The sequence below is a fragment of the Tetrao urogallus genome (genome assembly GCF_951394365.1).
Source record: "Tetrao urogallus genome assembly, chromosome: 6".
NCBI lineage: Eukaryota > Metazoa > Chordata > Aves > Galliformes > Phasianidae > Tetrao > Tetrao urogallus.
Genome location: NC_136819.1, coordinates 22978318 through 23003868, shown reverse-complemented (window position 1 = coordinate 23003868; position 25551 = coordinate 22978318). Strand labels below are relative to the sequence as shown.

The window sequence follows — 25551 nt, the reverse complement described above, 5'->3', positions numbered from 1 at the left end:
CTACAGTAGGCACCATCATCCAAGCCTAAGATCCATCAGCCTCTGCACCTCATAATAGGGTAGGCAGTAATGGGAAGGAGTTTAAGAACATCAGATTTCAGTACTAGTTACTGAATCTATTCAAATCTGTGATTCTTTGTTAGAACTAAAAGGGAACATATGTCGCACATAATGATGATTCTCCTTAAAAGACCGTGATCTCAGATGCAGATTCCAGAGCACAGGCATTTTCAAGCAGCGTTATGTCCAGTCACAAAAGCATAGAGATTTTAACTGCTATGGAGAGTTAAGCCACGGTTTGATGGAGTTGATCTGCAAGCCAGAGAACTTGTCTAGACATCAGGCTAATAACCTCTTCTCATCTTATATGCCTCTACTCTCTTTACATGGGAACAGTAACAACTGCAGAATTCTTTTAAGAAGATCTATATAACACAGTGGCCAATGTCATACCTTTAACCTGTCATCAGCTGAACATCAACTTGTTTTGTCTGGCCTCCTTGGCAGCCAGGAAGCAACAGTCAACTGTGAGACAAGGTTAAGTGGCAACTCCTAACCTTGAGATCAACCACTATATGCACAGATCAGTCAGCCGGTCAAACAAAAGTGGTAAAGAAAATAGAAAACATTAAGCATGTTGTGGGTAATAAGCCAGGAATACTCAAGTGAGAGGAAGATGTGTTGATGAACTTTTTTATCGGTCATTTACATATATGACTCACCTTCACTTTGATTTATAATTTATGAATTAAATGATTCAGTCAGTATTGACACTAATTTGCCATCTTTCCTTGTCACTCTATTATCATTCATCCTGATTCTGTTCTAAAGACTCCTGTATTTCAACCATCCTTCAGTTAGCTAGCTCAATTCTTCCATTTCTTCTTCTTCCCTTTCACATCTCCTCATTTGTGTATCTTAAATTTCTCCTCTTTTCCCATGACTTTGTTGATGTGGTTCCTTGTCTTTCAGATGCTTCGTAAGTACGTGGTGACAAAGCACACGTGTCAAAATCTCAGCTTTACAAATAAGGATGCAAACAGACAACACAAGGATGTGAATGGCAATGCAGAATAAACTGTTCATCTTCTTAGTAGCTCATACTACCTTTAGCTTTTTTATTTTTTAAACCTCAAACTGTTTTAACTTTCTGACTGGGTCCGTATCTTTAATTCTATTTAGCGCTCAAAACAAGAGGATCCTGATTTTGTTTATATTCCCTAAGATGCAATTCTAACAAAAATATTAAGTTAAAACCTAAGTTTTGTTGTCATTGTTACAGTGCTACAGAGGGTTAAAATTGCAAGTGCTAGAGCTAGTGAAGAACAGAGCAGCTTGCTTCCTTTCTGAAGCAGTTTGGCATGTACACGCTGCACCTGTTCTCCTGCCATCACATTGTTTTTCCTTCTGCTTTCCAATAGGGTCAACATTAAATTTTGTCTATGAAGCCCAATGCAGACTGGAATCTAATTACCTGCTAATTTTTCTATCAAAGTCAAGAAATGCAATTGAGATATTAATGGAGCTTTGAAAATAAAATAAAATTCTCCCTGTGTAGAACAACAGCCTTGGAAAATTCAAAACACCATGCAACATGCTATTTATATGCCTAGGTTCTCAGTTTTTAAGGAGCTTTTTATACAGTGAAGACAGAATTACCCTGAAAACTCCACATGCAGTTTCATTTAGCTAGGCCCCCCTCAGCAGCCCTATGGTAACAACAAACATGAACTGGTTTTAGCTTTCCTCCTTTAATACTATGTGCCTTCATACATAAGCAAGTGGGAAAAACTGGCATCATGCTCACAACAAAATCTGTATACATCACCATCACAAAGCTGTAGGGTGTAGCAACACAAGTCAGATGTACAAAGAAACATTTCTTTCTTAACAGCTCATGTTCAATGTCCGCACAGACAGGGCATGGACAATTGCTAACAACCAGACAACTCAAAGAAGCAATTTTAAAAGCTTTAAATCACAGAATCACAGAATTGTAGGGGTTGGAAGGGACCTCCAGAGATCATCGAGTCCAACCCCCCTGCCAAAGCAGGTTCCCTACACCAGGTCGCACAGGTAGGCATCCAGGCAGATCTTGAACATCTCCAGAGAAGGAGACTCCACCACCTCCCTGGGCAGCCTGTTCCAGTGCTCCGTCACCTCACTGTAAAGAAGTTCTTGCGCACATTTGTGCGGAACTTCCTATGCTGCAGTTTCCGGCCATTTCCCCTTGTCCTGTCTCCACTCACCACTGAAAACAGTCCGGCCTCGCCATTCTGCCCCCCACACCTTAGATATTTATAGACCTGGATCAGGTCCCCTCTCAGTCTTCTCTTCCCAAGGCTGAACAGACCCAGTTCACTCAGCCTTTCCTCATAGGAGAGATGCTCCAGGCCCTTCACCATCTTCGTGGCCCTCCGCTGGACTCCTTCCAAGAGATCCTTGTCTTTTTTGTACTGGGGAGCCCAGAACTGGACACAGTACTCCAGATGAGGCCTCACCAGGGCAGAGTAGAGGGGGAGGATCACCTCCCTCGACCTGCTGGCCACGCTCTTTTTAATGCACCCCAGTAAGCCATTGGCCTTTTTGGCTACAAGGGCACACTGCTGGCTCATGGCCAACCTGTCATCCACCAGGACACCCAGGTCCCTTTCCGCAGATCTCCCCTCCAGCAGGTCATCCCCCAACCTGTACCGGTGCATGGAATTATTCCTCCCCAGATGCAAGACTCTACACTTGCTTTTGTTAAACCTCATCCGGTTTTTTTCTGCCCAGCTCTCCAGCCTATCCAGGTCTTGCTGAATGGCAGCACGGCCTTCAGGCGTGTCAGCCAATCCTCCCAACTTCGTATCATCAGCAAACTTGCTGAGGGTGGCCATTATCCCCTCATCAAGGTCATTGATGAAGATGTTGAACAAGACCAGACCCAGCACAGACCCCTGAGGAACACCGCTGGTTACAGGCCTCCAACCGGACTCTGCACCACCAACAACGACCCTCTGTGCTCTGCCAGTCAGCCAGCTCTCAACCCACCTCACTGTCCAAATGTTCACTACCAAAACCAAAACCACGTTGTTGTTGGTTTTTTTCTACCAGCAAAAGCATTTAGAGAATGTGGTAAATGGGAGTTACTAACAGGGGTCTTATTATTCCCAACCTGATGAGGATGGAAAGGGAAAATTAATTTGCTGCCCAATATCAGAAATTTAAGAATATCTCCATAGCTCTAGAAGAAATAAGTTAAAGCTACTTCAAATATACTTGCTTATAAAACATGCATCTATACTTGGTGTAAATTTTGATCAGTAGTCTACAGCTAGGAATCTGGCTCCTATCTATTAAGTTGGTATTTCTGCATTATAAAAATATTGTAATCAACTAGCTCAAATGCAGAAAATACAGAAACAGAATGAAGCCCTGGTTTAAAGTGCTATCAACACTGCATTTGCAACTGTGAAGTACTTAAAAACAAAGAATTTGAAACAGGAGACTTAAAAAATTCATTGTAACTGAAACACACGCACTAGTGCTTATTTCAAAATACAGTGTTTCAAATATGCATCTGTTTCCATGAAAATGAATTTATACAGGTTTTTTTTTTTTTTTTTTTTTTTTTTTTTTTTTTTTTTTTTGTATCCATAAGAGATTATAGATTTCAAATGCCAGAGGTAAGAGAGGTAAACAGCATACCACAACTTACCTTCAGGACAATGATTAACTAAGATTAAGAGGGAACTTCCACACTCGCAGCAGAGTATTCCTATTATTCCACGAGATCAGCAAACTCAATACTATTTACTACAATCCAATATGTCTACAGCCTTCTGGCTACTTTCTCTACCCCCCTCCTCTTTACTTTGGTATCAAATTTATCCTCTGGTGAAAAAACTCACCTCCCATTGGGTGGAGGCTGCTCAACGTGTTCAGGTTCCCAGATGAGGCTGCTGCTGTTTGCTGAAGGAGCTGCAAATAAAGCTAGACATTACACCAAAAAACAAAACAAGAGTGAGAGTGAGGGCTGGCTCCGCTTCTGGGAGAAACTGCATCACACCACAGCCAGAGTGCCGTCACAAAGGGAAATCCCACTGCTTACACACCACATCACAGCAAAGCACATCAAAAATTCCTCTTATAAAGCACAGCCAGAACACCATCACGGTGAAAATCAGTGTTGCCCATGCACTACATTGCAGCCAAAGCAATAGCAAAACGCTTTTCACACTCAGCATAGTCAATATACTAGCCGAGGCAAAGTTTCTATCTAATGCACAAAGACAATCAGCACTGAGACTCAGTAATTACTAAGAGAGAGTTCCCTTTCGAAGTACCTCGGGCAGATCTGCCACCTGCAAGGATATACTACCTCAAGTCAGACTTTACAACTGACATCACCCATATGGGACAAATGGCATGCCAAAAGTCAAAGAGCCAATGTGAGAGGGGATCTCTTTCACTTTCCTTAAGCACAGCACCCATTAAAGAAATTTCAAGTCCTGGCTAGGAAGCTATTCAGGAAGATTTCCTATTCCTTTCTCCATTACTTATGTATTGTTTAAAAAAATTCCAATCCATCAACTTATGCAGAAGTAAGAGAATGCCCCCAGTGCAATAGTACACCATACCAAGAATGAGATGAAGCTTTCCTTTTCTGCTTTCTAGATCTTAACATTGCATGAAAACAGTTCTCATAACTACTCTAACAACCTACAGCACATTAGTTTATGAAAACAAACAGCAGACAGCACTCTGTTGTATCACTGTTGCGAGGGAGAGCAGAGTCTCTCTATTCACTGGTGAATAATTGTGGTTTTTTTTTGTTTTTTTTTTATTGTGCACTGTGAGCTGCTTGATGCTTTCACCTGATCAGCTTTTCTCTTTGTACAGCACCAAGCACTATTCTATGTTTCACCGGAAGAGGATGAGAGAAATAAATACTGGATGAGGAACAATGGAAGAATACAATAATTATGTTATCATTATGTCACAAAAGACGTGAAAGGGTATATATTTAGATGAATAAACACAGAGCCCATAACATATGAGGAAAACCTTCCCTCTACAAAGTTATTTTACATACAATAGGAAAGAAGTTTCAGTGCTTACTACTTCAGAAACTGGGGCTGAAATACTCAAATGCCTCCTGACTAGCTTTTAGGAAATGACAATTTCCTTGTACTTCAGATTCCTCATCCACCAACTGGAAGATAACAGCCCTACTCCTGTCTATAAGGAGCCTTCAGAATCCATCAAACACCAAAAGACAATCAGACACCAAGCTATGAAGAGATGAAAAGAAACCAGGTCAGAAACTCACTGCTAAGTATTGCGGTCCAAGCGTGTTGAGACCAGCCAGGTTTCCCCATACAGAGGCAGCACTGATCTGCTGCATTTGTTGCTGGAGTTGCTGAGCAATTCGTTTCTGCTCTTTGTCCTTCTGCGTGTCTGCAAATTTTACCACAATGGGAGAAGAGCAACCCTGCAAATAGCAATTGAAACAATTACATACTTCATCACAAAACTACTGCATTAAGACCAGCCATTGGAAACATTTCTGATACCCTCCCCAAACATATGTAATCAAACAATGCATTTAATTAAAGGTTCAAATTCTCATTTGCTTTTTATTCTACTTTGTACTTTCATATTTTCTCTGCAGATGAGGTTTCTATCTTGAATCCTAATAGTACAAGCAGAGCAAACACAACAGCCCAGGAGTAGTATTTATATACTTCTCTCCACTCTCTAGTTCCCCGAACTCCACAGTGACTGCCTGACAAATTGCAACATCTCTTGACATCCACCACCTTGTCTTACCTCCATGGTTTGCGCTTGGTGCATTGCTTTGATTGCTGTTTGCGCCATGGCTCTTGTTGTAAAAGTCACAAATGCACAACCTGGAAAAAGAACACAAAAAGGAACCAAGTCATCACTATATACACATTTCTAGAACAAATAAAGAAATGAAATGCCTATTGGAAAAATCACAGGAATAGCTGAAACGCCACCCTGAGGTGCAAAAAGCAGCATCCAGCAGAGAACAGCCAGAAAGGTTCCTGCTTACCTCGGCTCAGCCCATCTGGGCCCCGTAATATCCTGCATTCTTCTATCTGCCCAAAGGGGGAGAACATCACTCGGATATCATTCTCATTGCACTTCTTCGATATCATTCCAATAAACAACTTCCTATCTTCTACTGCTAAGAAATCAAAAGATAAGAGTATTACCAGCAAGTATGCACTTACTACGTCTTATCTTGTCAAATTTTCTCCATCAACTATAGAATTACTTCTCCTCTAATTCAGGGAATTCCAGCTGCTTGTCAAAACCAGATTCCTAACAATGGAATATTTTTGTTTTAAGAAGATTCATATTAGACATCTCATACGGATCCTTGTTTTACATTTTACTGAGCTGCAGGAAGTGAAAATAAATAAATATTGCATTCAGCTCTTCCCTGTACCTCCCACATTCATTTCCTGGTGAGGAAGAGTTGTGTGCATTTTACTGGACTATTTCCATTGTTTCTCATCTCTTCATTCTAGACAGCCAATGCACTTCAACTGCATGTAAACAAGCATTTTAGTTGCAGAAGGCTTCTTTCTAGACTATTAGATTACCCTCTACCATGTCAATCATGTGAATTAAGTTCTGCCTATTTCCTTATGTTCTTGCCAACAGTGGAAGCAAAAGCTTTTTAGTTGTTTCATATTGACCCATTCAGATCTTTACCAAAAGCATGAAAATGACACCTCAGATCTGAGCTGTCTTTTACCACATATTACCTCCAAATGCCAATGCAAAGATATATTAAAATTGAAGGAAAGCTTTCAGTGTGGACTATTTTAAGATAAATGGTGCAGAGACAAACATTTATCTTCATCTGCCAGTTTGTGGCTACTAACTTCAGAACTTTATACCTCTCAGTCTATGGATTTGAAGATGCTAGTCACCTGTTAAATACTTTTAAGTGAATGAGAAAATTATACTCTGAATGCCACTTAGACATATAAAGCAGTTCACAAATAAAACATTCAACGCTATAACATAACTGCTGCAGCACAATTTGAAGCTTCAAGACCAAAAAAAAAAAAAAAGTCTTCTACTTAGTGTCACAGTAAGAGGCAATTTATTTGTTGAGCCTCCCTTGGAGTTGGAGGGAAAAATCCCAAGCCATTCCAGCTGGCAGGGCTTCAACTGACCATTAAATCTTAAAAGTTGCACTCAATTCACTGTCAAACTCTTGGAGCATAAAGCTGTTTTAAAATCCTTACTGTAGTCAATTTTAGCTCAAGAGAACCAGAATTCCTTTTATTAATGGCAAGTTAAAATATTTTTTTAACCAATGCTTTCATGTTTATATTTTCATCTACATTTTTTACTAATATTCATTTAATAGCCTCAGATCTGCCATCCTAGAACACTTCTAAGTCCTTTCTGCCTCCTCCTTTCCATTATTTTCCCAGGAAACACACATATCCGTGCGTGTGTACATGTGTATGTATGTGCATAAATAAACTCATATATACATACATGGATAAATGATCATTTTACTCAATGCTAGATGTAATTGTCTGAAATGGTCAATGTGCAGAACTACATTCACAGTATTTTCTCTGCTGGAGATGAAGTGTTGACTCCCACTCTAGTCACAATAGCCTACAAATTAGTTAAGACCTGAAAAGCGTTTCCAGATTTCAGCCACCTTAGTTCAACCAAGAACTCACTGGATGTTTCCCTAACCACACCATGGTTTTTCTAGCGAACAGCAACAGTGGTAGTTACTTAGTCATGAAATTCTAGAGACCTCACTTAAATTGCCTAGTGTACTGAAAACATTTGTTTAAAAAAAATAATTAAACCCAAACCCCAGTGCAAGATGACTTTGTCAGAAGCTGTTCAACACAAGGAAAATCTTGAAGTTTCCCAGTTGGAATAAACGATGCCACAACATTCAGATTTTAGTAAAGCTTACCATTATTCTTTTCACTATCAGCTGGTTTCATCTGGATAGGATGGTGCATCTGAAATGCAAACAGATTATTTAATCATAAATGCATTCACTTTATGCTAGATGAAATACATTCCCACAACAACGGTGAATGTATAAGTTTGTAGCCTATACTGCCACTACAGAAAGGCATTAATAACAATATACAAGCATCTGGAAGAAAAATATTCTCCTAATTATATACCATCATTCCTCCCAAGAAAGCATTATTACAGAAGACACATCCACCCACTCTACTACCAAATCTATTATCGTTCCAATTTTGTGATTTTTCTCATTCTAACAGTTCCCTTAAAACAAGACTTCAGAAAAAGATAATGTCTGTTTTTATATCAGTGGCATCAGAGATCAGAAAGACAAGATAAAGCTGTGAAGGGAGCATGTCTCTCTCTTACCCCTGGGAGAATCTTCATGTTGTGAAGAGCATTCTGTGCTTCTAGTGCAGCTTTACGGGTATAAAATGTAACAAAACAGCACCCTGCAATTGAAACAAAATGCTAACCAAAGAAGAACTCTATGAATCTTGACATGCTGTAGAGAAATTACATGTCCCACTTCTACTCATCCAATGACAACCAAAAAGTTAAATAATGAAATAGGTAGGTATCACTGATAGGATTATGTTTTTCTCAACAGTTACTAAGCGTAATTAAAATATTCCGAACCAAGTCAATACTACCAGCACACCATTAAAACAATCACTTAGACACATCTAGCAAACAACTCTTGGCTACTTCCATTTCTAAACTCCATTACTTGGTTGTATCCAGAACTTCCACCTAGTTTCAGTGGCAATACAATATTGCACGTTTCTGAATTTTGTATATTATTTGAAACAGTGACATTTCCAGCAACATTTTGGCCATATCATAACATTATAGCAATGCTCTGGAGCAACACAATATTTGTTTATTAGCTGCTCTGCTCAGCACTCATAATCTATACTCTTCATACATCCCCAAACAAACATGTAAGACTGGAACAGCGTAAAAACAGCAGAGGGCTCAAGTCTAATATGAGAAGTATAGTTCTCACCTTTGCTTTGAGGAGGGTTCTGGCTCCTGTCTCGCAAGACATTGATTTCATAGACAGCACCATACTGTTCAAAAAGTTCTCTTAAATCTTTCTCACACCAGCTCCGTGGGACCTGACCCACAAACATCTTGATAGCATCTAGATCAGGTTGATCTGGGTGATCCAGTGTACCATTCATTTTCTTTGAGCTACAAAAATTCAATAAGGCATTTCAGTTACTTAGGCTGCCACCAATTCTAGATGTTATTGCAGTTAGAAGCAGTATGCCTACAGCAAGTAGGCTACAGCAAAAAACATCTGTTACATCAATATGCATGCATTTACATATATATGCCATATACATAGATATGTACATTGCTTGCCAGTGAATGCAAATAATAATACACATACACACAATTACATTCAGAAAAATTATTATTACTCGCATTCACTGGCAAGCAATATATTTGGAAACCAAGTACTCTCTTTACACGGTTGTTTAAAACTTCACCTAGTGTTTGCTCTTATAATGTAGTCAACATCTACTTTTCACACGATTTTCACGTCTGTAGAGATGTCTGGAAAAATATTAGTTCAATTCTGTAACATTTTACAGAAGACACCATATAAGAAAAAAAAACTAAACTCAGCTGAACCACAAGCTGCTGTAGTTATTAATAACTAAGGAAAATAAGAGGACATTTTTGTATGCTTAAGCATGACTATCTGTAACTGTTTCTCAGAGTGAATAATACCTTAAAACAGAAAAAATACAACTGAACTGATGAGAAGTCTCATTAAAGGTTTTCAACACAGCAGCTTTGTGGAACTAGGCAGCTTTGAACAACACTCAGCAAAAAACAAAAAACAAAAAACCAAACAGGCTGACAGCGCTGATGAACAGGTTGGCCCTTGATAATCTTAGTTTCAGAGTAAATCAAGCGGACTAACGGTAGGCTGCTAACACAGTAAAAGAGACATTTATTAGACTATAACACAGAAGTTTTGAGTATGGGGTTCCCTGCATGTGGCAGGGGGGTTGGAGATTCATGATCATGATCATGAGGTCCCTTCCAACCCTGGCCATTCTGTGGGGTTCCACAAAAGGCTCCGAGGCTAGCCATATGAATATTATTTATGGTAGCCATATGAATATTATTTATGGCATGTTAATAAACTGCACTGTACCCTGTTCAGCTAGTTGCAAGCCATACACAACTTTCAGTATCGACTCCTCATTGCCTGTTGAATACAATGTGAGGTCTTGTTTTTGGTAGTCAGTCTGATATACCACAGGATCTACCTCTGTGGAAGACTGCCTGTAATGGCAGCTATTCTACTGTAGCTATAGTGATTAGCAGGCTAAAATCGCTGACCAAGTCCAGCAAAATCTAGAAAGGACAGGAGGAGGACAACAATAACCATGCAGTGATTTCCTGCTGGTCTCAAACCCTTTGTTGAAGGATACAAGCGTCCATCTTCCAGGGTACTCAGATCCCTTCACTTCTGCCTTTTTCTCCTCTTAAAGATTATTTTTCAGTGGTTTATTAACGGTACATTAAACAGTGTTCCATTGCTCATCTGCAGATTCCTCCCTCAACAGACTTTTCAAAAAAAATTCAAAAGCAGGCAATGTTTAGTTATTTTTTCCTCTCCATATTCTGCTGCACAGAGCCTGATAAAGAACTCCTGCCATAATTTCCCAACAGTATCAACAGACCTCATGAACTTCTTACCAGGAGGGATGGGAATAATCACAAATTCCTATATTACCAAACCTTTCCACTCAAAGGGCCAGCATCTCTTCAAATGTCCAAGGTAAAGAATACCATATATAAAGATGTAGATTCCATGCTTTTTGAATCCGATTGAGAACTGGAAATCACTTAACCTCCTTAAGTAAAAATTTTCAGCCCCGCATTCTTTCCCATGAACAGTTTCAAGAGCACAGCCCACCTCCTGTTAACTGAGCAACTTTCATGAGACTTGAACAGTATTTCAAGGAATCTTTCATTCCCAATTCAAAGGTAGAGTCTGGAGTCATCAACGGGAGAGAAATGGAAATGTTCACCCAACAATACATTTTAATAACTGATTCTGTAATATCAGCACCTTTTGCACACTGTAAAGAGTACAAACAAATAGCTTTACTCCTCCTCACCCCTTATCCTAAAAAACAAGTTGTTGTGTTTTGTGGTTTGTTTTTTTTTAATCCTTCCCCCCTCATCCAGAACCCAGTATCAACTCTTAATGCCCAGTACGGTTTCTCCACAAACTTCAGACCTCCAGATCCTCCTATCCCTCTTTTTCCACCATCACAAAGGGAATGTATTAGACAGCAGAGGCTCCAAAGACAGCAATTCCAACTACCACTTTGGTTACAAGCTTAGACATGAACACACAATACTTACACAGGGCTAGCATTCAAGGAGCAATGGTCCACCATCATCTCTGGAAGAAAATCCAACTTGAACGCAGCCATCACCTCGGTCTGTCACAAACTACTAACACTAACTCAGTGTATTGCCTAACCCCTCAACAACACCACTTCCAAAAGTCCTGCAGGTCTTAACACTCGGCCACACAAAAAACACTCAAACCACAGAAACAGAAGCTCAGGGAGACCAGCAATAGACACCACAGAAACAAGCTGGACTGGGAAAGGGACATGGAATCCCAGATTAAAAAGGGGATGTGACCATGTGAAGGGAGGCTCAGCTCAATACACAATGAAAATGCTGATGCACTGGGCTTGTTTTGTGCAATTTTCCCTGGCGAAGCAGTACTGAGCACACTGTCAGATAAACAGAGTGTCAGATCCATGAAGATAGCAGTGGGTAACAGAGCAGAAAGAATACAAACTCCAGTTTTTCCACTCCCAACTAACTCCTTGCATCCCAAAATGGCAGTCCAAGACCCTGAAACACAGACAGTTCCCCACATCACCAGTATTAAGGCAGACAATTTGTTATGTGTAGTCAAAAGGTTCCTTCAGCACAAACCTTTTCAGTGTCTGATTAACAAACTCACTCTTTCCACCTTGTGCCATTTTTGACACACTCCTAACTTACAGGGAGACAAATCTGAACCTATCAAAAAAAATTAGAACTGAGGAAATTTGGTTGCTCAAAAAAATCCATTACAATCACATCAACGGCTACTTAATCCTCTTTAGAGAAGCAAAACATACATTGTTTTGGAAAGAGCACTTTGCACCATGCCTCTTTAATTCCAGAGACATACAGAGCCTACAGAAGATAAAGAAAGGGAAAAATATGCACCTGCTGGTTATATCATTTTTGCTTTTGTACTGATCCTGGTAGTAATTTGTTGAAAACTGTTGTATAATCTTTGAAAACATTGATGTTAACTCCACAGCTTCTTCATCGATAAAACAGGCGTAACGTGTTCTTCTACTCACTGTGAGGTGTATTTGTACATGTAACACAGACCTCCAGTAGTTAAGCCTCCAGTATTTCAACTAATGGGGAGATAACCTCGATAATACTGGATGCATTGTGAGATATGTGAGGAATATTTGATTGCAGAGCGTGCTACAAATCCAGCTGGGTGTGTCTGAGCACCAGACCATTAGCTCAAGTCCAGTATGAATCCAGATAAGCCTTATGTATACGTTCAATACAACCATATAATAAACTCTTAGAGCATCACAGAACACATTCTGGGGCAGCTGTGATCATTTTTCTCATCTGTTAAGGACTGCAACATGTACCTGTAGTTATTTAAGAATGGCCAGTTTACACAGCTTTCTTCATGCCTGCAAAATTAGAGTGTGCCTATTATAATTATTATTATTATTTTTTACATTAATAACTATTTCTAATCTCTGGAAAAAGACCATTTTTCCATCTTCTGCCTGCAGAGAGATTTATTTAAAATCTCTATTAAAAAGAGCTGGACCTTTTAATACAAAGGCATAAGCACATTACTGCAAAATAAAAGATTGTGTGAATTTATCACACATGGTAGATGTTCAGCAGCAACTACTTCACACGTGCTCTTGCTACATGGTAACTGCACTGCTCCTACAAATAGGTAAGCAGGCACTGTGGAACACGGGTCAATTTATTAGCTTTCAGTAAACAGCTGGCATCTTCCTTCAGACACATCTCACAGGCCTCCTTCTAGAAAAATGCCATACTGTATAAAACGCATTACTTTCAAAAGTTGGATTCAGCCTGGAGTCCAATCTGTGAGACTGTTTGAAAAAAAGTCTACAAAGAGAAACATTTCAGATTTACATTTTAAGAACAGCAGAAGATGTACTGGGGTTCTCTCCACTGTTCATGTAATTCTGTAGCTCAACAGTACAAATTCTAGCCTTACCAAGGAACACCTCCTGTCATCCTTTGCTTTTTCAAGCAGTCAGTAAAACACTCCAGCAGCCGTGTTCATCACAGGTTCAATAAGAGATGATGCTGGTAAGACATACTCTAGAAAATGGGTTTCAAAAATATTACTGAGATTGATTAGTTTACTGAAGAGAATCACTAAGTCATTATGATGTGCTTCTACCCTCACTATTTTCCTCATCTCTCTGCTCCTCAAAATTGACAGCTTTTTTTTTTTGCCTCCTCCATTAAGATTAAAAACACAGAAAAAGTTACAGGCAGAGAAGCTCCCAAACCCTTCACTGTCACACTGTTACAGACCATGTCAAGTTCAATCTACTGGCTTTGAGAATTAAAACATTGATTTTGTGCCATTATCCCGCTATACTTTAATTTCTTATTCTTGTTATACTTACTCTCATCTCTCCTGTGATATGCTCACTTCGGTTAATAAACAACAGTGCCAAGAATATTTCAAATGCTGTTATGCACAATTTGCAGAAAAGGAAAAATCAATACTAGAATGGTGGATAAATACCTGAAGGTGCATTAGTCAAATACCCATGCCTCAAAATAGCACAATTCTGCAGTAACTGGTGGTTTCAGTGAAAAAGCAGCAGTACAGAGAACAGATTTGTTCAAACATTATTTAGTTGAAGGCATGGACTTGATGAGATTAGAAGTCCTTTGGACTTTGCTTGTAAAAGTATCAGAAAGAGTACAAAAAAATCTTATTTCACTACTGAATAGAAACTGGAAGAATTAAATGAAGCTGTTTCTTTGGAATTATAAAAACATGAAAGTTATCCCAGCCGTTGCTCACAAAGAAAGAAAATGTACAGAGCTAAATGCACATACTTTTTGCTCAGATGTCAAATTCCTGCTGGCTTCCAGGCCCATTCTTTTACTGTTTCTATTCAAAGGATAATAGGAACAATGTCTGAAATTCCAAGCCCTATGGACTGTAGCTGCACATTTAAATGTGGTGCTAACCTGACAGTATGAACACAAAAGTTCTCTGTGTTCTACATCTCACTTTTTTGCATGTCTGAAGCCCCAGACTATACTGTAAAATATATCACCGTATAGACTCCTCAGACCACAAGGCATAAATGCCAAACATTTTGCTTTTGTTTTTATGCTTGCAGAACTACGTCACATCTTTAGGCAAAAAAACTTAAAACAAAAAAAACAAAGCTCCATTAGCTCTTTCGCTAAGAAAGCCTCATTCACTTCAATAAGCAATTAACTCTGAAAGCTAAAGATAATACCATCTTTTATTTTACACACTCTAAACCTCAAACAACACATACAGCTCTGAAGCTGAGGGATGATGGCGATGGTGAGAGCAAACTATGGGAAAGGATACAGGCTATAGGGAAATCAGACACTGTGAAGCTTTGAAGGAGACAGGTCCTAGAATAAACTTCCCCTTGTATTATCTGTGCATATCCAGATCCCTACAGTGCTGCTGAATTGCAGTTTTGCTTTTCTACAGATAAACCCTAGGTTATATACATCAAAATATAGTCAATGTTTTCCTGTTTCATCGTTGATCATGTAAGCGGTGACCAAATATTTTCTGCTTATGTGAAAATGAAATGTCTCCCCATACCTCAATAGGTATTGCCAAAACTGCAATTCTGCTTCTGCCAATCTCCACAACAGTTATTCACTGCAAGTATTGAAATTTTAAACATTGAGAATGTTGAATTTACCATTAAAATACATGAAGCTTTGGGTTGCCTACAATGTAAATTAACTGAAAGTCATGTTCTAATATTTTCATAGAAATTAGTATATGAAGAAAAGGATAGGAAGGGAAGACAACTGCTTTTATCTGAGAAAGCAGCAGTTTCATCAGAGCATATAATTCTTCCACACCCAGCAGCATTTTCACATATTAAGTAACATCTACTCTAAAAATAGCTTGTACCGTATCAAATATCTGTAATATATCAACATTTTTTCAAGAAAAATCTATTTGAGGTGAAGCAACATATTCCTGATTTACTTCCCTGGCATGTGAATGAAAACCTGTTTACCTGTAGCTTCTACTCCAATTACTTCTGTGAACAATCAAAACGAATGGTTTCTGAGCTCTTGCCTGACAAACCCCCAGGACTCCCAGCTCTGCCAGCAGACAGCAACAAGCCACCTATTGCTCTGTCTTACAGGCAGATGCTCTCTCTACCCATGCAAAAAAAAAAAAAAAAAAAAAAAAAAAAAAAAAAAAGAATAAGCTTAGCTGCCATTTTCATTTGGTTGTGCTGGGTTGGTTTTTTGTTGGTTTCATTTGTTTTGTTTTTAAACCAATCACCACTAGGTTACATGCATCAAAACACTACACATAAGAACTATCATCTTACAGCTATCATTAGGAAAGAACAACTAAGTAACCTCACTTTTAGTAACCTCACTTTCAGTGACAGATTAATCAAATCACTACAGAGATTTTAGACCCATTTGTCTAAGACACCTGGTACTAAGCATTATCAGAACCAAAATATCAAACCAGACTGTGCTCTACTGCAGTTCAGTGCGGCAATTCTCAAGTTCCTTGCACACAATTTTTTACCTTAATTAATCCAGGCTGGACGTGGCTCTGTGCAGCCTGAACCAGTGGTTGGCAACCCTGCACATAGCACGGAGGTTGAAACTAGATGATCAAGATGGTACCTTTCAACCCAGGCCACTCTATGATTCTATGATTAACATACACACTACAGATCCCTAGCATGAAAATAGATACAGACAATACTGCTCAGGTTAAAAAACTCCAAGTTACTGCCCCTCTATGGCAGCTGTGATTACAAGCCTGATACAGTAAAACAGGACATCTGTAAAAATCTGTTGTACAAAGGAGTTCTGAATCAGGCTGGCCAGAAAGGTCCTATCACTTGAAGATGCTTTCTCAGAGAAGCACTGGAGACTGCAAACCGTGATAAAAGAGAAGGCTCCATTTTCTCAGCTCTGTACAGACCTAATGTAAAAATTCAAGCGACTTCCCTTAGCTCCATTTCCAGATGTCAGACAAGCCAATCAGGATGCAGCCATGCTGTCCTAGGACATAAAGAACTGAAAATATTGCCTGCTAGACAATAAACCTAAGCACTATGGAGTTGACCCTTACTATAAATACGGCAAGACATTCCACAAGCAGAACTAAAAGAAAAAGCTGCTCCTACAGATGTATCTTACTGCCTTAAAATAAATCCAATGAATTTCAAGAGCCTTCAATGTCTTCTTCCTGCTTACCTGTGCAGACCACAGCTAATGACAAGACTACTTCAGAGCTATTGACACACTGTTTGGAAAGAGGAGCTGAATGTTTATTTTTACTTACTCAAAGCAATATTACATTCATTTAAAGTGGATTTATTATGAACTCAGTGCCTTGAGGCATTTATTGCTCTGCCATTTTTAGAAAATGAAAAGTGGATTCAAAAGTTTTCAGGAAAGAATGATGGCGTAAACCTTGTGCATTGTTTCCTTTAAAAGGAAGCAACTGAAGAGCTGAGTTCTCCGTGGCAGAAATTTATTATTTTTGGTCAATAAATTAAAACGAATTGAAGCACAGACCACACACAGACATCCAATAGCTCCTGTTTGTTCCCTGTGCTGCATGTGTCCAGGCAATACAGAGGGCAGAGGCAGAGATGCAACGCTGGGTTGTCTGACAGGCTGGGGACTTCAAGCCTCTGTTTTGGTGGAAGAACAAACCGCAAAGTCCATGAATTGAGTAATGCTCTAACAGAACCCTTTTTGACCTTAACTTAACAGTAAAAATGGTAAAACCAGATAGGAAAGTTTTGTATATACAGTATTATCACATGCATTGTGAAGGCAAACAGTTCTGCATCAATTGCCACACATCCATGTGACTGACAAGTCTAGGCTTCTCACCCTTCTCACTTCTATTTTAAACAAACACTGAAATGAATCCTTGCATCAACTGAAATAGGTTGCGCCTGGCTATTGTTTTCTCAAGTAACTAACATCTCTAAGGTGGCTTTTCAAATCATAGATAAGAAAGTAAAATCTTAGTAGCTGAGACAGCATTCCTTCTCTCACCAGAGATGTTTTTTTGGGCAAAGGAGGTCAGATTTGTGTAACTCCTTGTTGGCAGGATACTGCAGAGACAAGAAACATTCATGAGAGCAAGGGCAGACTGGACAAGTACTCAGAAGAAAATGACCAGAGGCTACCAGACAAACCACAGCAGGTTCTTAGCAGCTAAAAACATGGAGGATAACTGAGTCCATTTTGCAGTCAAAAGGTGAAAACAAACAGTAGATATTGCTACTCCATGAATACAGATGGCAGAAGTCTGGAACTTGCCAAAGATCCCATATATGCGTGCTGGGAGAAAAGAAGGGCAAAGAGAATGACTGAATAAAAGGAAGAGTTGTCTTGTTAGAGCTAAACCAACCTACACGTGAACTGTGTAAACACTAATTAAAAATGCTAAGTTATTACCAGCAATTTATTCAAATGCTTTCATAAGCAGCAAAAATAAGTAAGTAAATTGCACTTTTAGCCTTAAGGGAACATAACAGCACAGTTACCAGTGTATGCACTTTTCTTTTTAAAATGCCTTGCAATTGCAATTCAATCTGTGGTATGCTCAATATCTGGCCCACTTCTTCAAACAACATACACCAAATGGGAGATGGCAGCCCTGCAACATGAGAACTTATCTACCAGAAACAGGTTACAACATCTGTTCAAATCCTCAAAGCCAAACCCTCTCCCTCCACAAGGAACTGCTCTGCCAATACTTGCAAGTACCAGGGCGCCTAACAAACTCAGAAGTTGAATCACCAGTCTCAGTACCAACTTATGGTAGATAAATGAAGTTTACAGACTTCAAGATTGTGGCCCCCAAAATTCGTAAATTTTCCTCTCATAGTCTTTACCTGCTTGCAGGAGAGGGAAAGCACAAGCAGGCTGTAACCAAAACAGTGGGGCTGTGCTATCAGACTGGCAGTGCAAGCACAACCCGCAGCACTGCAGACAATGCCCTGCTTCTCTAGGGCAGAACAGCTGCACCACACTGCCCTGACTTCTGCTTTCTTAGCACACAGCCAGCAGCTAACAGCAGCGTGGGGCTGCCAACCCAGTGCTTGACCTGCTGCAGCTGTGTCTGCTGCTTCAGTGGCCACACTACAAATGCTCACGCAAGCAGCACAAAAATAAAGAAGAAATGGGAATCGACTGGCCCACTGGGAGGAAACTGGGAGGAAACCACCTCCTCACAACAGCCTCAAACACCCATCTCCAACCATAACATTTCCTGTAATCCTACAGTAATGAAGAATAAGTAAGCTGATCACCTCCGCAATTCTCTGGTTTGAGGTTACTCAAAATAAAGTGCAAATACTTGATATAAGAACTTCAACTATCACAGCCCACAATAGTGCCATGTACTGCAACAGACAGCTTTGGTTAGGACTTACTGGGATTTTTCCAAGGGCAGTCAAGTATCCGACCACCTTGTTCTCAAGGACAGTACCTATGCATCATCAGTTAATAGTCTGCTATACTGGTACAGTGAAATAAATAAGAGACGTCTATGTCAGCAACATTTTCACATTGAAACATTTTCCAATGAACTCCACCTTTTCTTTCGTGTTTGTTTTCCTTCTTATACCTGCTCCCCAGTGACACATTAAACATATATGTTAATCATCATACAAATATAACAGGAGAGGTGCCTCGATTGTCATCTGTCCTTAATTAATGCAAGGCATTTTCTTGTTGCTAGTTTTAGATTTCAGTTTTGTAGCTGAAGTTTGCTGTTCTTAAGGTCACAACTGGGACCTAAAATGTGTATTGAATTTCTGTCTTTCCCAGATACGTTTCCTCATTAAAATCTGGCATATTTCCTTTTTTTTTTTTTTTTTTTTTTTTTTACAGATCAAAGGAACTGAGAGGGAAACAAAACCATCTTTATCAGCTACTTCTTGGTGGTGGTAGCAGTGAGTTAAAAAAACAATGACTAGAAAAAAAAAAAAAATCAGCAAAACTCATTTGATGCAAAGGAGATAGCAAAGATCTGAGAAGGAACAGTATGAAAGATAACTGACATGAGGCACATACACAGATGAACAAATGGCTCCAAGGCCAAATCATGAATCTGGAGCAATTAATGCATGACAACATATTAAAGCAGCTGTACTTGTAGAACAGATAATGGCAAGCCTTAATGCAGGCACCCCATAATAATTAACTTTGTCAAAGCAAAGACAAGGAGTAATCACTGCATGTTTATCCTTGCTTGCGAGACACTTTACAATTAATAATTGATACAAAGAAGCAGCACTGATGCACGTATCCTAGGGCTAATGTTTTTGAAGCAGAAGTTCATAAGTTTCTTCCTCTTGTTATTGACTTACTGTTTATGAAGGCATACAGCCATTAAAAAAAAAAAAAAAAAAAAAAAAAAAGGTAAAGGATTTAATCCTGTTATCCTCATTTTAAACACCTGCAACAATTCCAGCAGTTTGGGAAGCATTTAGAGTTCTTATCATTATCGTGCTAGGACATAACAACGCTCATACTTTGCCAGAGGCAAACTATGGAAAATTAAATACCAAAGAGATCTGAAAGACCTGTGGATACTTTGGCAACGCAGACAGGAAAAAAATCTTGAGAAAGTAGGAAAAAAGGCTTGGTCAATACAATAGAAAGAGGAAATAAAAGCAGCAATACGACAGAGCAGGAGTCAAGGCAGGAAATGAGAGTACAAGAAGTGAGGATGTGCATCTTTGCCCTGTGGAATGACAGAGCTTTTAAAAGGAGGCAGGATGGAATACTTAAGGCAGCAGGAGGATTTGGTTGTTTTGTTATTTTTTGTTCTTCTTGCTTTTTATTAACTGAATTCAGACCATGACACACATAGGAAGTCTGGACGGTAAACAACGCCCAATCTTCCACAGATCAATGTTTGTGAGCCCTCCTGTCCTGAAAGCAGAGGTACAGCTGCATTTATACTGCCTTTCTTCTCTTTCTCTCTCTCCCAAACATTGTTTCTGAGCTTACAAGAATGATTTTAATTTTTAAGGTTAGAAAAGGTCACTACTAACAGCCAAGAGTTTATCATAAGGTATTTCGGCCTTTTATCTAAGAAACAACCCTGCAAGCAATTAATTCTATAGAACATGGTATTTTAGATCATCTTCAGCTTTAATTTATGAGTACAAACAAGACCTAAGAACCTGGTTTCAAAGAGGCCTGAACTTTGCTGTCATTTCCTATATTACAGGAACGTGCAGCTCTGTACTTAGTCAAAAAGACACACAGAGCACTGGAGTGGGCGAGCCACCTAACCACATTTTCCAGGAGAGGCTGCAGAACCAGCTGTACCATTCCAGGACACGAAGATTGTTCTGTCACTCCACAGGGGAACTACAGTAATGAGAAATACCTTTGGCTAAGGTTTGTTGCAAGCAGTGCACCCCAGTTTGCATAAAGAATTTAAAGAAAATTAAAAACTGACCAGTTTGCGTGTTCTGTTTTTTAAACTTCAGAAAATGAATGCATGACCTAAACTCCAAGGAACAAATTTTGTATTACCAAATAAATTTTAAATCTCTGCTTTCTGATAGGTCTTAGAACAGTAGTCAGATCCGCTTAAAAATCTTCTTAAAGAATGATACATTCTTTAAGATTCCCCCCTTTCCTTTTTAGGTGTCAGGGGACCTTTTGGACTAAACAAAGCAACAAGTCTCAAGTTTCCCTGTCCTTTGCAGCAATCAGAACAACCAGGCAAATCTAATCTCAAATTGTTTCTTCTGATAGTACCAGATACAAAACAGGAACAGTTAAAATTATACTATAGTAAAAAAATAGAAAGAATAAAGCACTATTTCTCTCCAATTTCATTTTATCCAAGTGCTCCTTTGCATGTTATCTGAAGAGTTTACAAACAGCACAGACAGTTCCAGAAGAGTACAATCCACCTTTGAAATATGAAACACTGCAATAATCTTTCCTATCACACTGCAATAATCCTTTCTATTTTACTTGTCACACCATGACAAGGCATGATTTCCTCTGGCTTGCGGTACAGGGATGCCAAGCAGATAATTGTTTTCACCTTCAGGAAAACTAAAAAAGGACCATAATAAGGGAGGAGCAGGACAAGAACGCTGACTGTTCACAAGGTTCAAACAGTGTAAAGGTAAATTTGTTTGCCCAGAGGAACATCAGCACAGTGAACGTGGATTTGACAAGCGACAATCCAGCAGGCACAAATTCCTCACTCCTGAAAGTGTCAGCACTCACACAGCATTAATTCTTGACAAGAATAACTGTAATTTGCCTTGACAAAGCATGGCATGCAAGTTTCTGAATAGAAGGAAGAAACTCAAGTCTCAGAATAAAGTCTCCATTTCAAAAACTTGGAGACAGCAATTACCATAAAAGCAAGAAACAAAGGCTCATTGATTCCTCATCTCAAAGCAAAGCTGACTGTTCCTCAGTGTCATACACTGTACCAGACTAGAATCAGAATTCCATCACAATTCTACCCCAATCCATTTCTGTACTGTCAATTGATTTACATCATCATAAGAGGCATTTTATAGTGGGATGCATATAAACAATTTTATATAACCTTAGATGTTGGAGAATTACTCCTCTTTTATTTGGACACCTCTCTACCATCACATTAAGACAAATGAATTCAGGGTTGTTTCTTTAAAGGATGAGAAACTATATATCTTGCACACAAGTGAGGTTTTCCTTTCCATAATTTGGTTTCAGCAATCATAAACAGGACTAATTCATTTAAATAATGTGAATGTTTTGTTATTTCCATAATCCAAACCGATTCTGGAACTGAATTTTGTAATTGGTAGAATCTTTAAGTCTGAAGAACGAGGTCTAATCACAGATTAGACTGTCTGGTAAGGTAGAAATGTCTCACACACAAACACAGTAACCCCTCTTCCATATGTTCTTTATGGTCCTAAAGGAGCAGCAAAGGAGAGGGAAGGGTAAGCAACAGAGTGCTAGCTGCCTGGGAAAGGAGTTGTATGCTGTGCAATACCTGCAGTGCCTGGAGACCAATGCCTTCCAATAGGTACTTCTAAACAATCACCAGTTTCTAAAAATCACTCAAAAATTATGGAATTCCTGGACTGCAACTAGACTAGCCAGCAGGACTGGCATCATCTATAAGCCACCATATCATGCATGATTTCCCACTGACCATGGATCTTATTTTGTTCTACTTTCTTCAGCAATGTTTGATCCAGACATTTTTTCCACAGTTCTTCCTGGCTCTTTCTCTGTCTTGAACAGGACAAGAAAGTCAGTGTACCAAAGCTGGGAAGGGGGCATTTCTCTCTGTCCACAGAGCCAGTCGAGCTTCTAAGTTCCAAGTTAAGGAAGTACCACAGAAGGAAGGAATCCTTCCTAGTCACTCATGCTTTCTTGCAGCACCTCTGGCTGCTTTGTATCTAACAGGTGACAGAATCAATGCCACTGGCTCCCAGCTGAACCTCTAGCTACAAAGAGGTGAAAACAAAGTGTGAGGAAGTTTCCAGTACCATCACTCTTCTTGCAATTGAGAAACCTGATTAAACTATGGAAAATTCAAAGCCAGGCAAAGAACAATACGGCAGTTTTGTACAATGGGACAAACTCAATTTTGTCCTTTCAGCATTCACAAGAATTTGTAAAATCATAACATGGCTTTATTTCTCAAATCTCCTGAAAAGGGACAATTACTGTAATCTGGATCTCTGTATCACATTTCACCTCCAAGCCTAGTCAAATCTGTTAACAAGCATCCACATTGTCAGCAAATCACTTCAATTATCTCCGAAGCTGGTAACGATGTGATACGCTCTTCTTTAGAAAGCCTTACGTTTAAGACTGTGGCAGGAATAAGATTGACTCTTATTGAAATTGGAAAAAAAAGCACATATTTTTCATCTCTCAAGAGCTTTGGTAAAGCTACCACCAGCATTCTGTATAAAAGTTGGGAGGTGCCATGGCTGGTGTACTGTTTCCTTCTCAAAAGAGCCTCCTTGCTTTGCCGATGGACTAAAGCATAAAGTATTTCTGCCAGCATAAGGTATTTCTGCCACAGTACAGGTGATTATCAGAAGAGCAGAGCCACTGCAATCTGAGCATGGAAGTGTTACTTAACATAGCAGCAACAAGCCTTTAAGCTGCACAGTTACCATCTGATCTATTTTTTTGCTGCTGTTGTGCAGTCATGAGAGTTTCACACAATCCAATTTGCTAAACCAGAGAAATAACCACTTGATTGTGAAATAGCTTTTAACCAGGTTAGCAAAGTCAAATTATCACCAGAACCATGTACAAAAAAAAAAAAAAAAAAAAAAAAAAAAAAAAAAAAAAAAAGCCCAAAAAACAAACACCTGGAGATCAAATAAAGCAGGAAGGAGGAATTGGCTCATGAAACTACACTCTTACTGGACTTCAGGCATCAGCAGAACTGCACCAGAAAATCCTCACATTTAGCTCCAAGCATTTCCACACAAATATTTTCCTTTTATGCTGCAATTAACAGAATGTCACAGCCTGTACAGAGTTTTTCCACTAATATCTTTAAGGTTTTATGTACTATAAAATACTTGAGATTTATTCCAGCGAATAAATTACCATCAGGACACGCAATCCTACTTCGTAGTTACTTACATTTATAAAACTATTAAGTTACAGATGAAGCTAAAGGAGCTTATTAGCTAGATACTAGCAGTCCTAAATTGTTTACACTCCCAACACCCCTCAGCAGCACAAGGGCAGCAAACTCCAAAGAGCTGAAGGTTGAGGGAATGCTGCTTGCTGGAGTAGAGAGTGGCTGTTTTCACCACTGAAAGTAAAGACAACTTCTCTCTGAACCTTTGAAATGAAACTCCAATAAGCAACTGTGGGCCACAAACTGTAGTTGGTTCATACCTGCAGCTATGCACTTCTCTAGCACTTCCAGTCTTCACTCTAAAAGAAAAAGAAAAACAGACATTGAGTACTCCAGTTAGAATCAACTAATAGCAATAATTACAACATGAACCGCATCTTGCAGGAAGTATGAGACCTTTGAGACTAAAGCCCACTTCTAGTAATGCAAGTTTTCATAAGGTGGTAACAATCCTCATTAGACTGCTCAATAATTGATCACAACACAAACTACTCTACATTGAAATACAAGACTTAAATTTCATTTTATTTTTCAACTTCTTCTATGCTTCTGCTTAGGTTGTATACTAAGCTTATGGCTGCCTTGAAATACTTTACAGAAAATACCAGTTCTTTTATCTGTTTACAAGCAAGCAACCAAAACCATCATTCATCTACAAGAAGAGTTTTAAAAGGCTATTTGAGTGTGCACATCTTCCTTGCTTTGCAGGCCTCTTCATAACCTTTGTTCTGTTTTCTGAAGAATACAATACAATAGAAGTGTGAATAAGTGATCTTTATTCTCTTCCATATACTTGGATATTTATCACATGTAAATACCCTCACACCCTCTTTTCCACAGGGAGACCTCTTGGAAATTTTACATCTTTGTTTAATAATATTAATAAAATATTATACCCTCTAAATGAGTACAGAAGCTTAAACAAAAAATTGAGTTTTCTTATAAATACTAATTAAGAAAAATAAAAACCAATCCAGGAATCCTGAGAAATGTAACTTGGTTACCTAAAATGCCTATTTTCAAAATTATGGATTCCCTTATATTTTCTAGAACTGGCTATTGGTGTAACATTTTTGTTTTGTTTCAGAATAACATTTGGAATAATGACTTCAGAAGAAACAAACGTACCATTTCAGACACTAACTTCTACTCGTGATCCTAGCAAATATTTTACCTGACTACACCTAATTCCACCTCACCCACATTCCTTTGCTTTTTTGATGTTTAATTAAATAGTATCTGTTTACGGCCCAAACGTGGTCTCTGATTCCTGCTAACAGCCCTGGCTTCAGAACACGTAATAGAAATGTTACTTTGTCTTCCACTTACTCTCAAAACTTGAGAAAGTATTTAATCCAAATTGAAACGTCATAAATTATGTCTGAGTTACGTTTCTGTGATAATCAACTTTCAGTAAAATCTGAAACGTACAGCTTGTTGATCACGTAAATGGCTATGAATACACCAATAAGCAACTTTTTAAATGGTAAAAAGAAAAC

General features: G+C 38.9%; 1 protein-coding gene across 15 annotated transcripts in view; it reads right to left on the bottom strand.

Moving 5' to 3' along the window:
* The window catches only part of CELF1 (CUGBP Elav-like family member 1), a gene marked incomplete at both ends in the record, with an annotated part of 33007 nt that extends 8660 nt beyond the window's left edge, over window positions 1–24347 (bottom strand). For 4 of the 15 annotated variants that reach the window (XM_079537586.1, XM_079537593.1, XM_079537600.1 and 1 more), the window contains 8 exons: window positions 3894–3975; window positions 5315–5476; window positions 5815–5894; window positions 6062–6196; window positions 7973–8021; window positions 8404–8486; window positions 9044–9231; window positions 11434–11504. In XM_079537586.1, the coding sequence (XP_079393712.1) occupies window positions 3894–3975; window positions 5315–5476; window positions 5815–5894; window positions 6062–6196; window positions 7973–8021; window positions 8404–8486; window positions 9044–9231; window positions 11434–11504 (850 nt within the window). Of the gene's footprint in view, window positions 1–3893; window positions 3976–5314; window positions 5477–5814; window positions 5895–6061; window positions 6197–7972; window positions 8022–8403; window positions 8487–9043; window positions 9232–11433; window positions 11505–24312 lie in introns of those variants that run through there. The other 11 variants (XM_079537590.1, XM_079537591.1, XM_079537596.1 and 8 more) reach the window with 8 other exon arrangements.
* Window positions 24348–25551: the final 1204 nt, after the last annotated feature.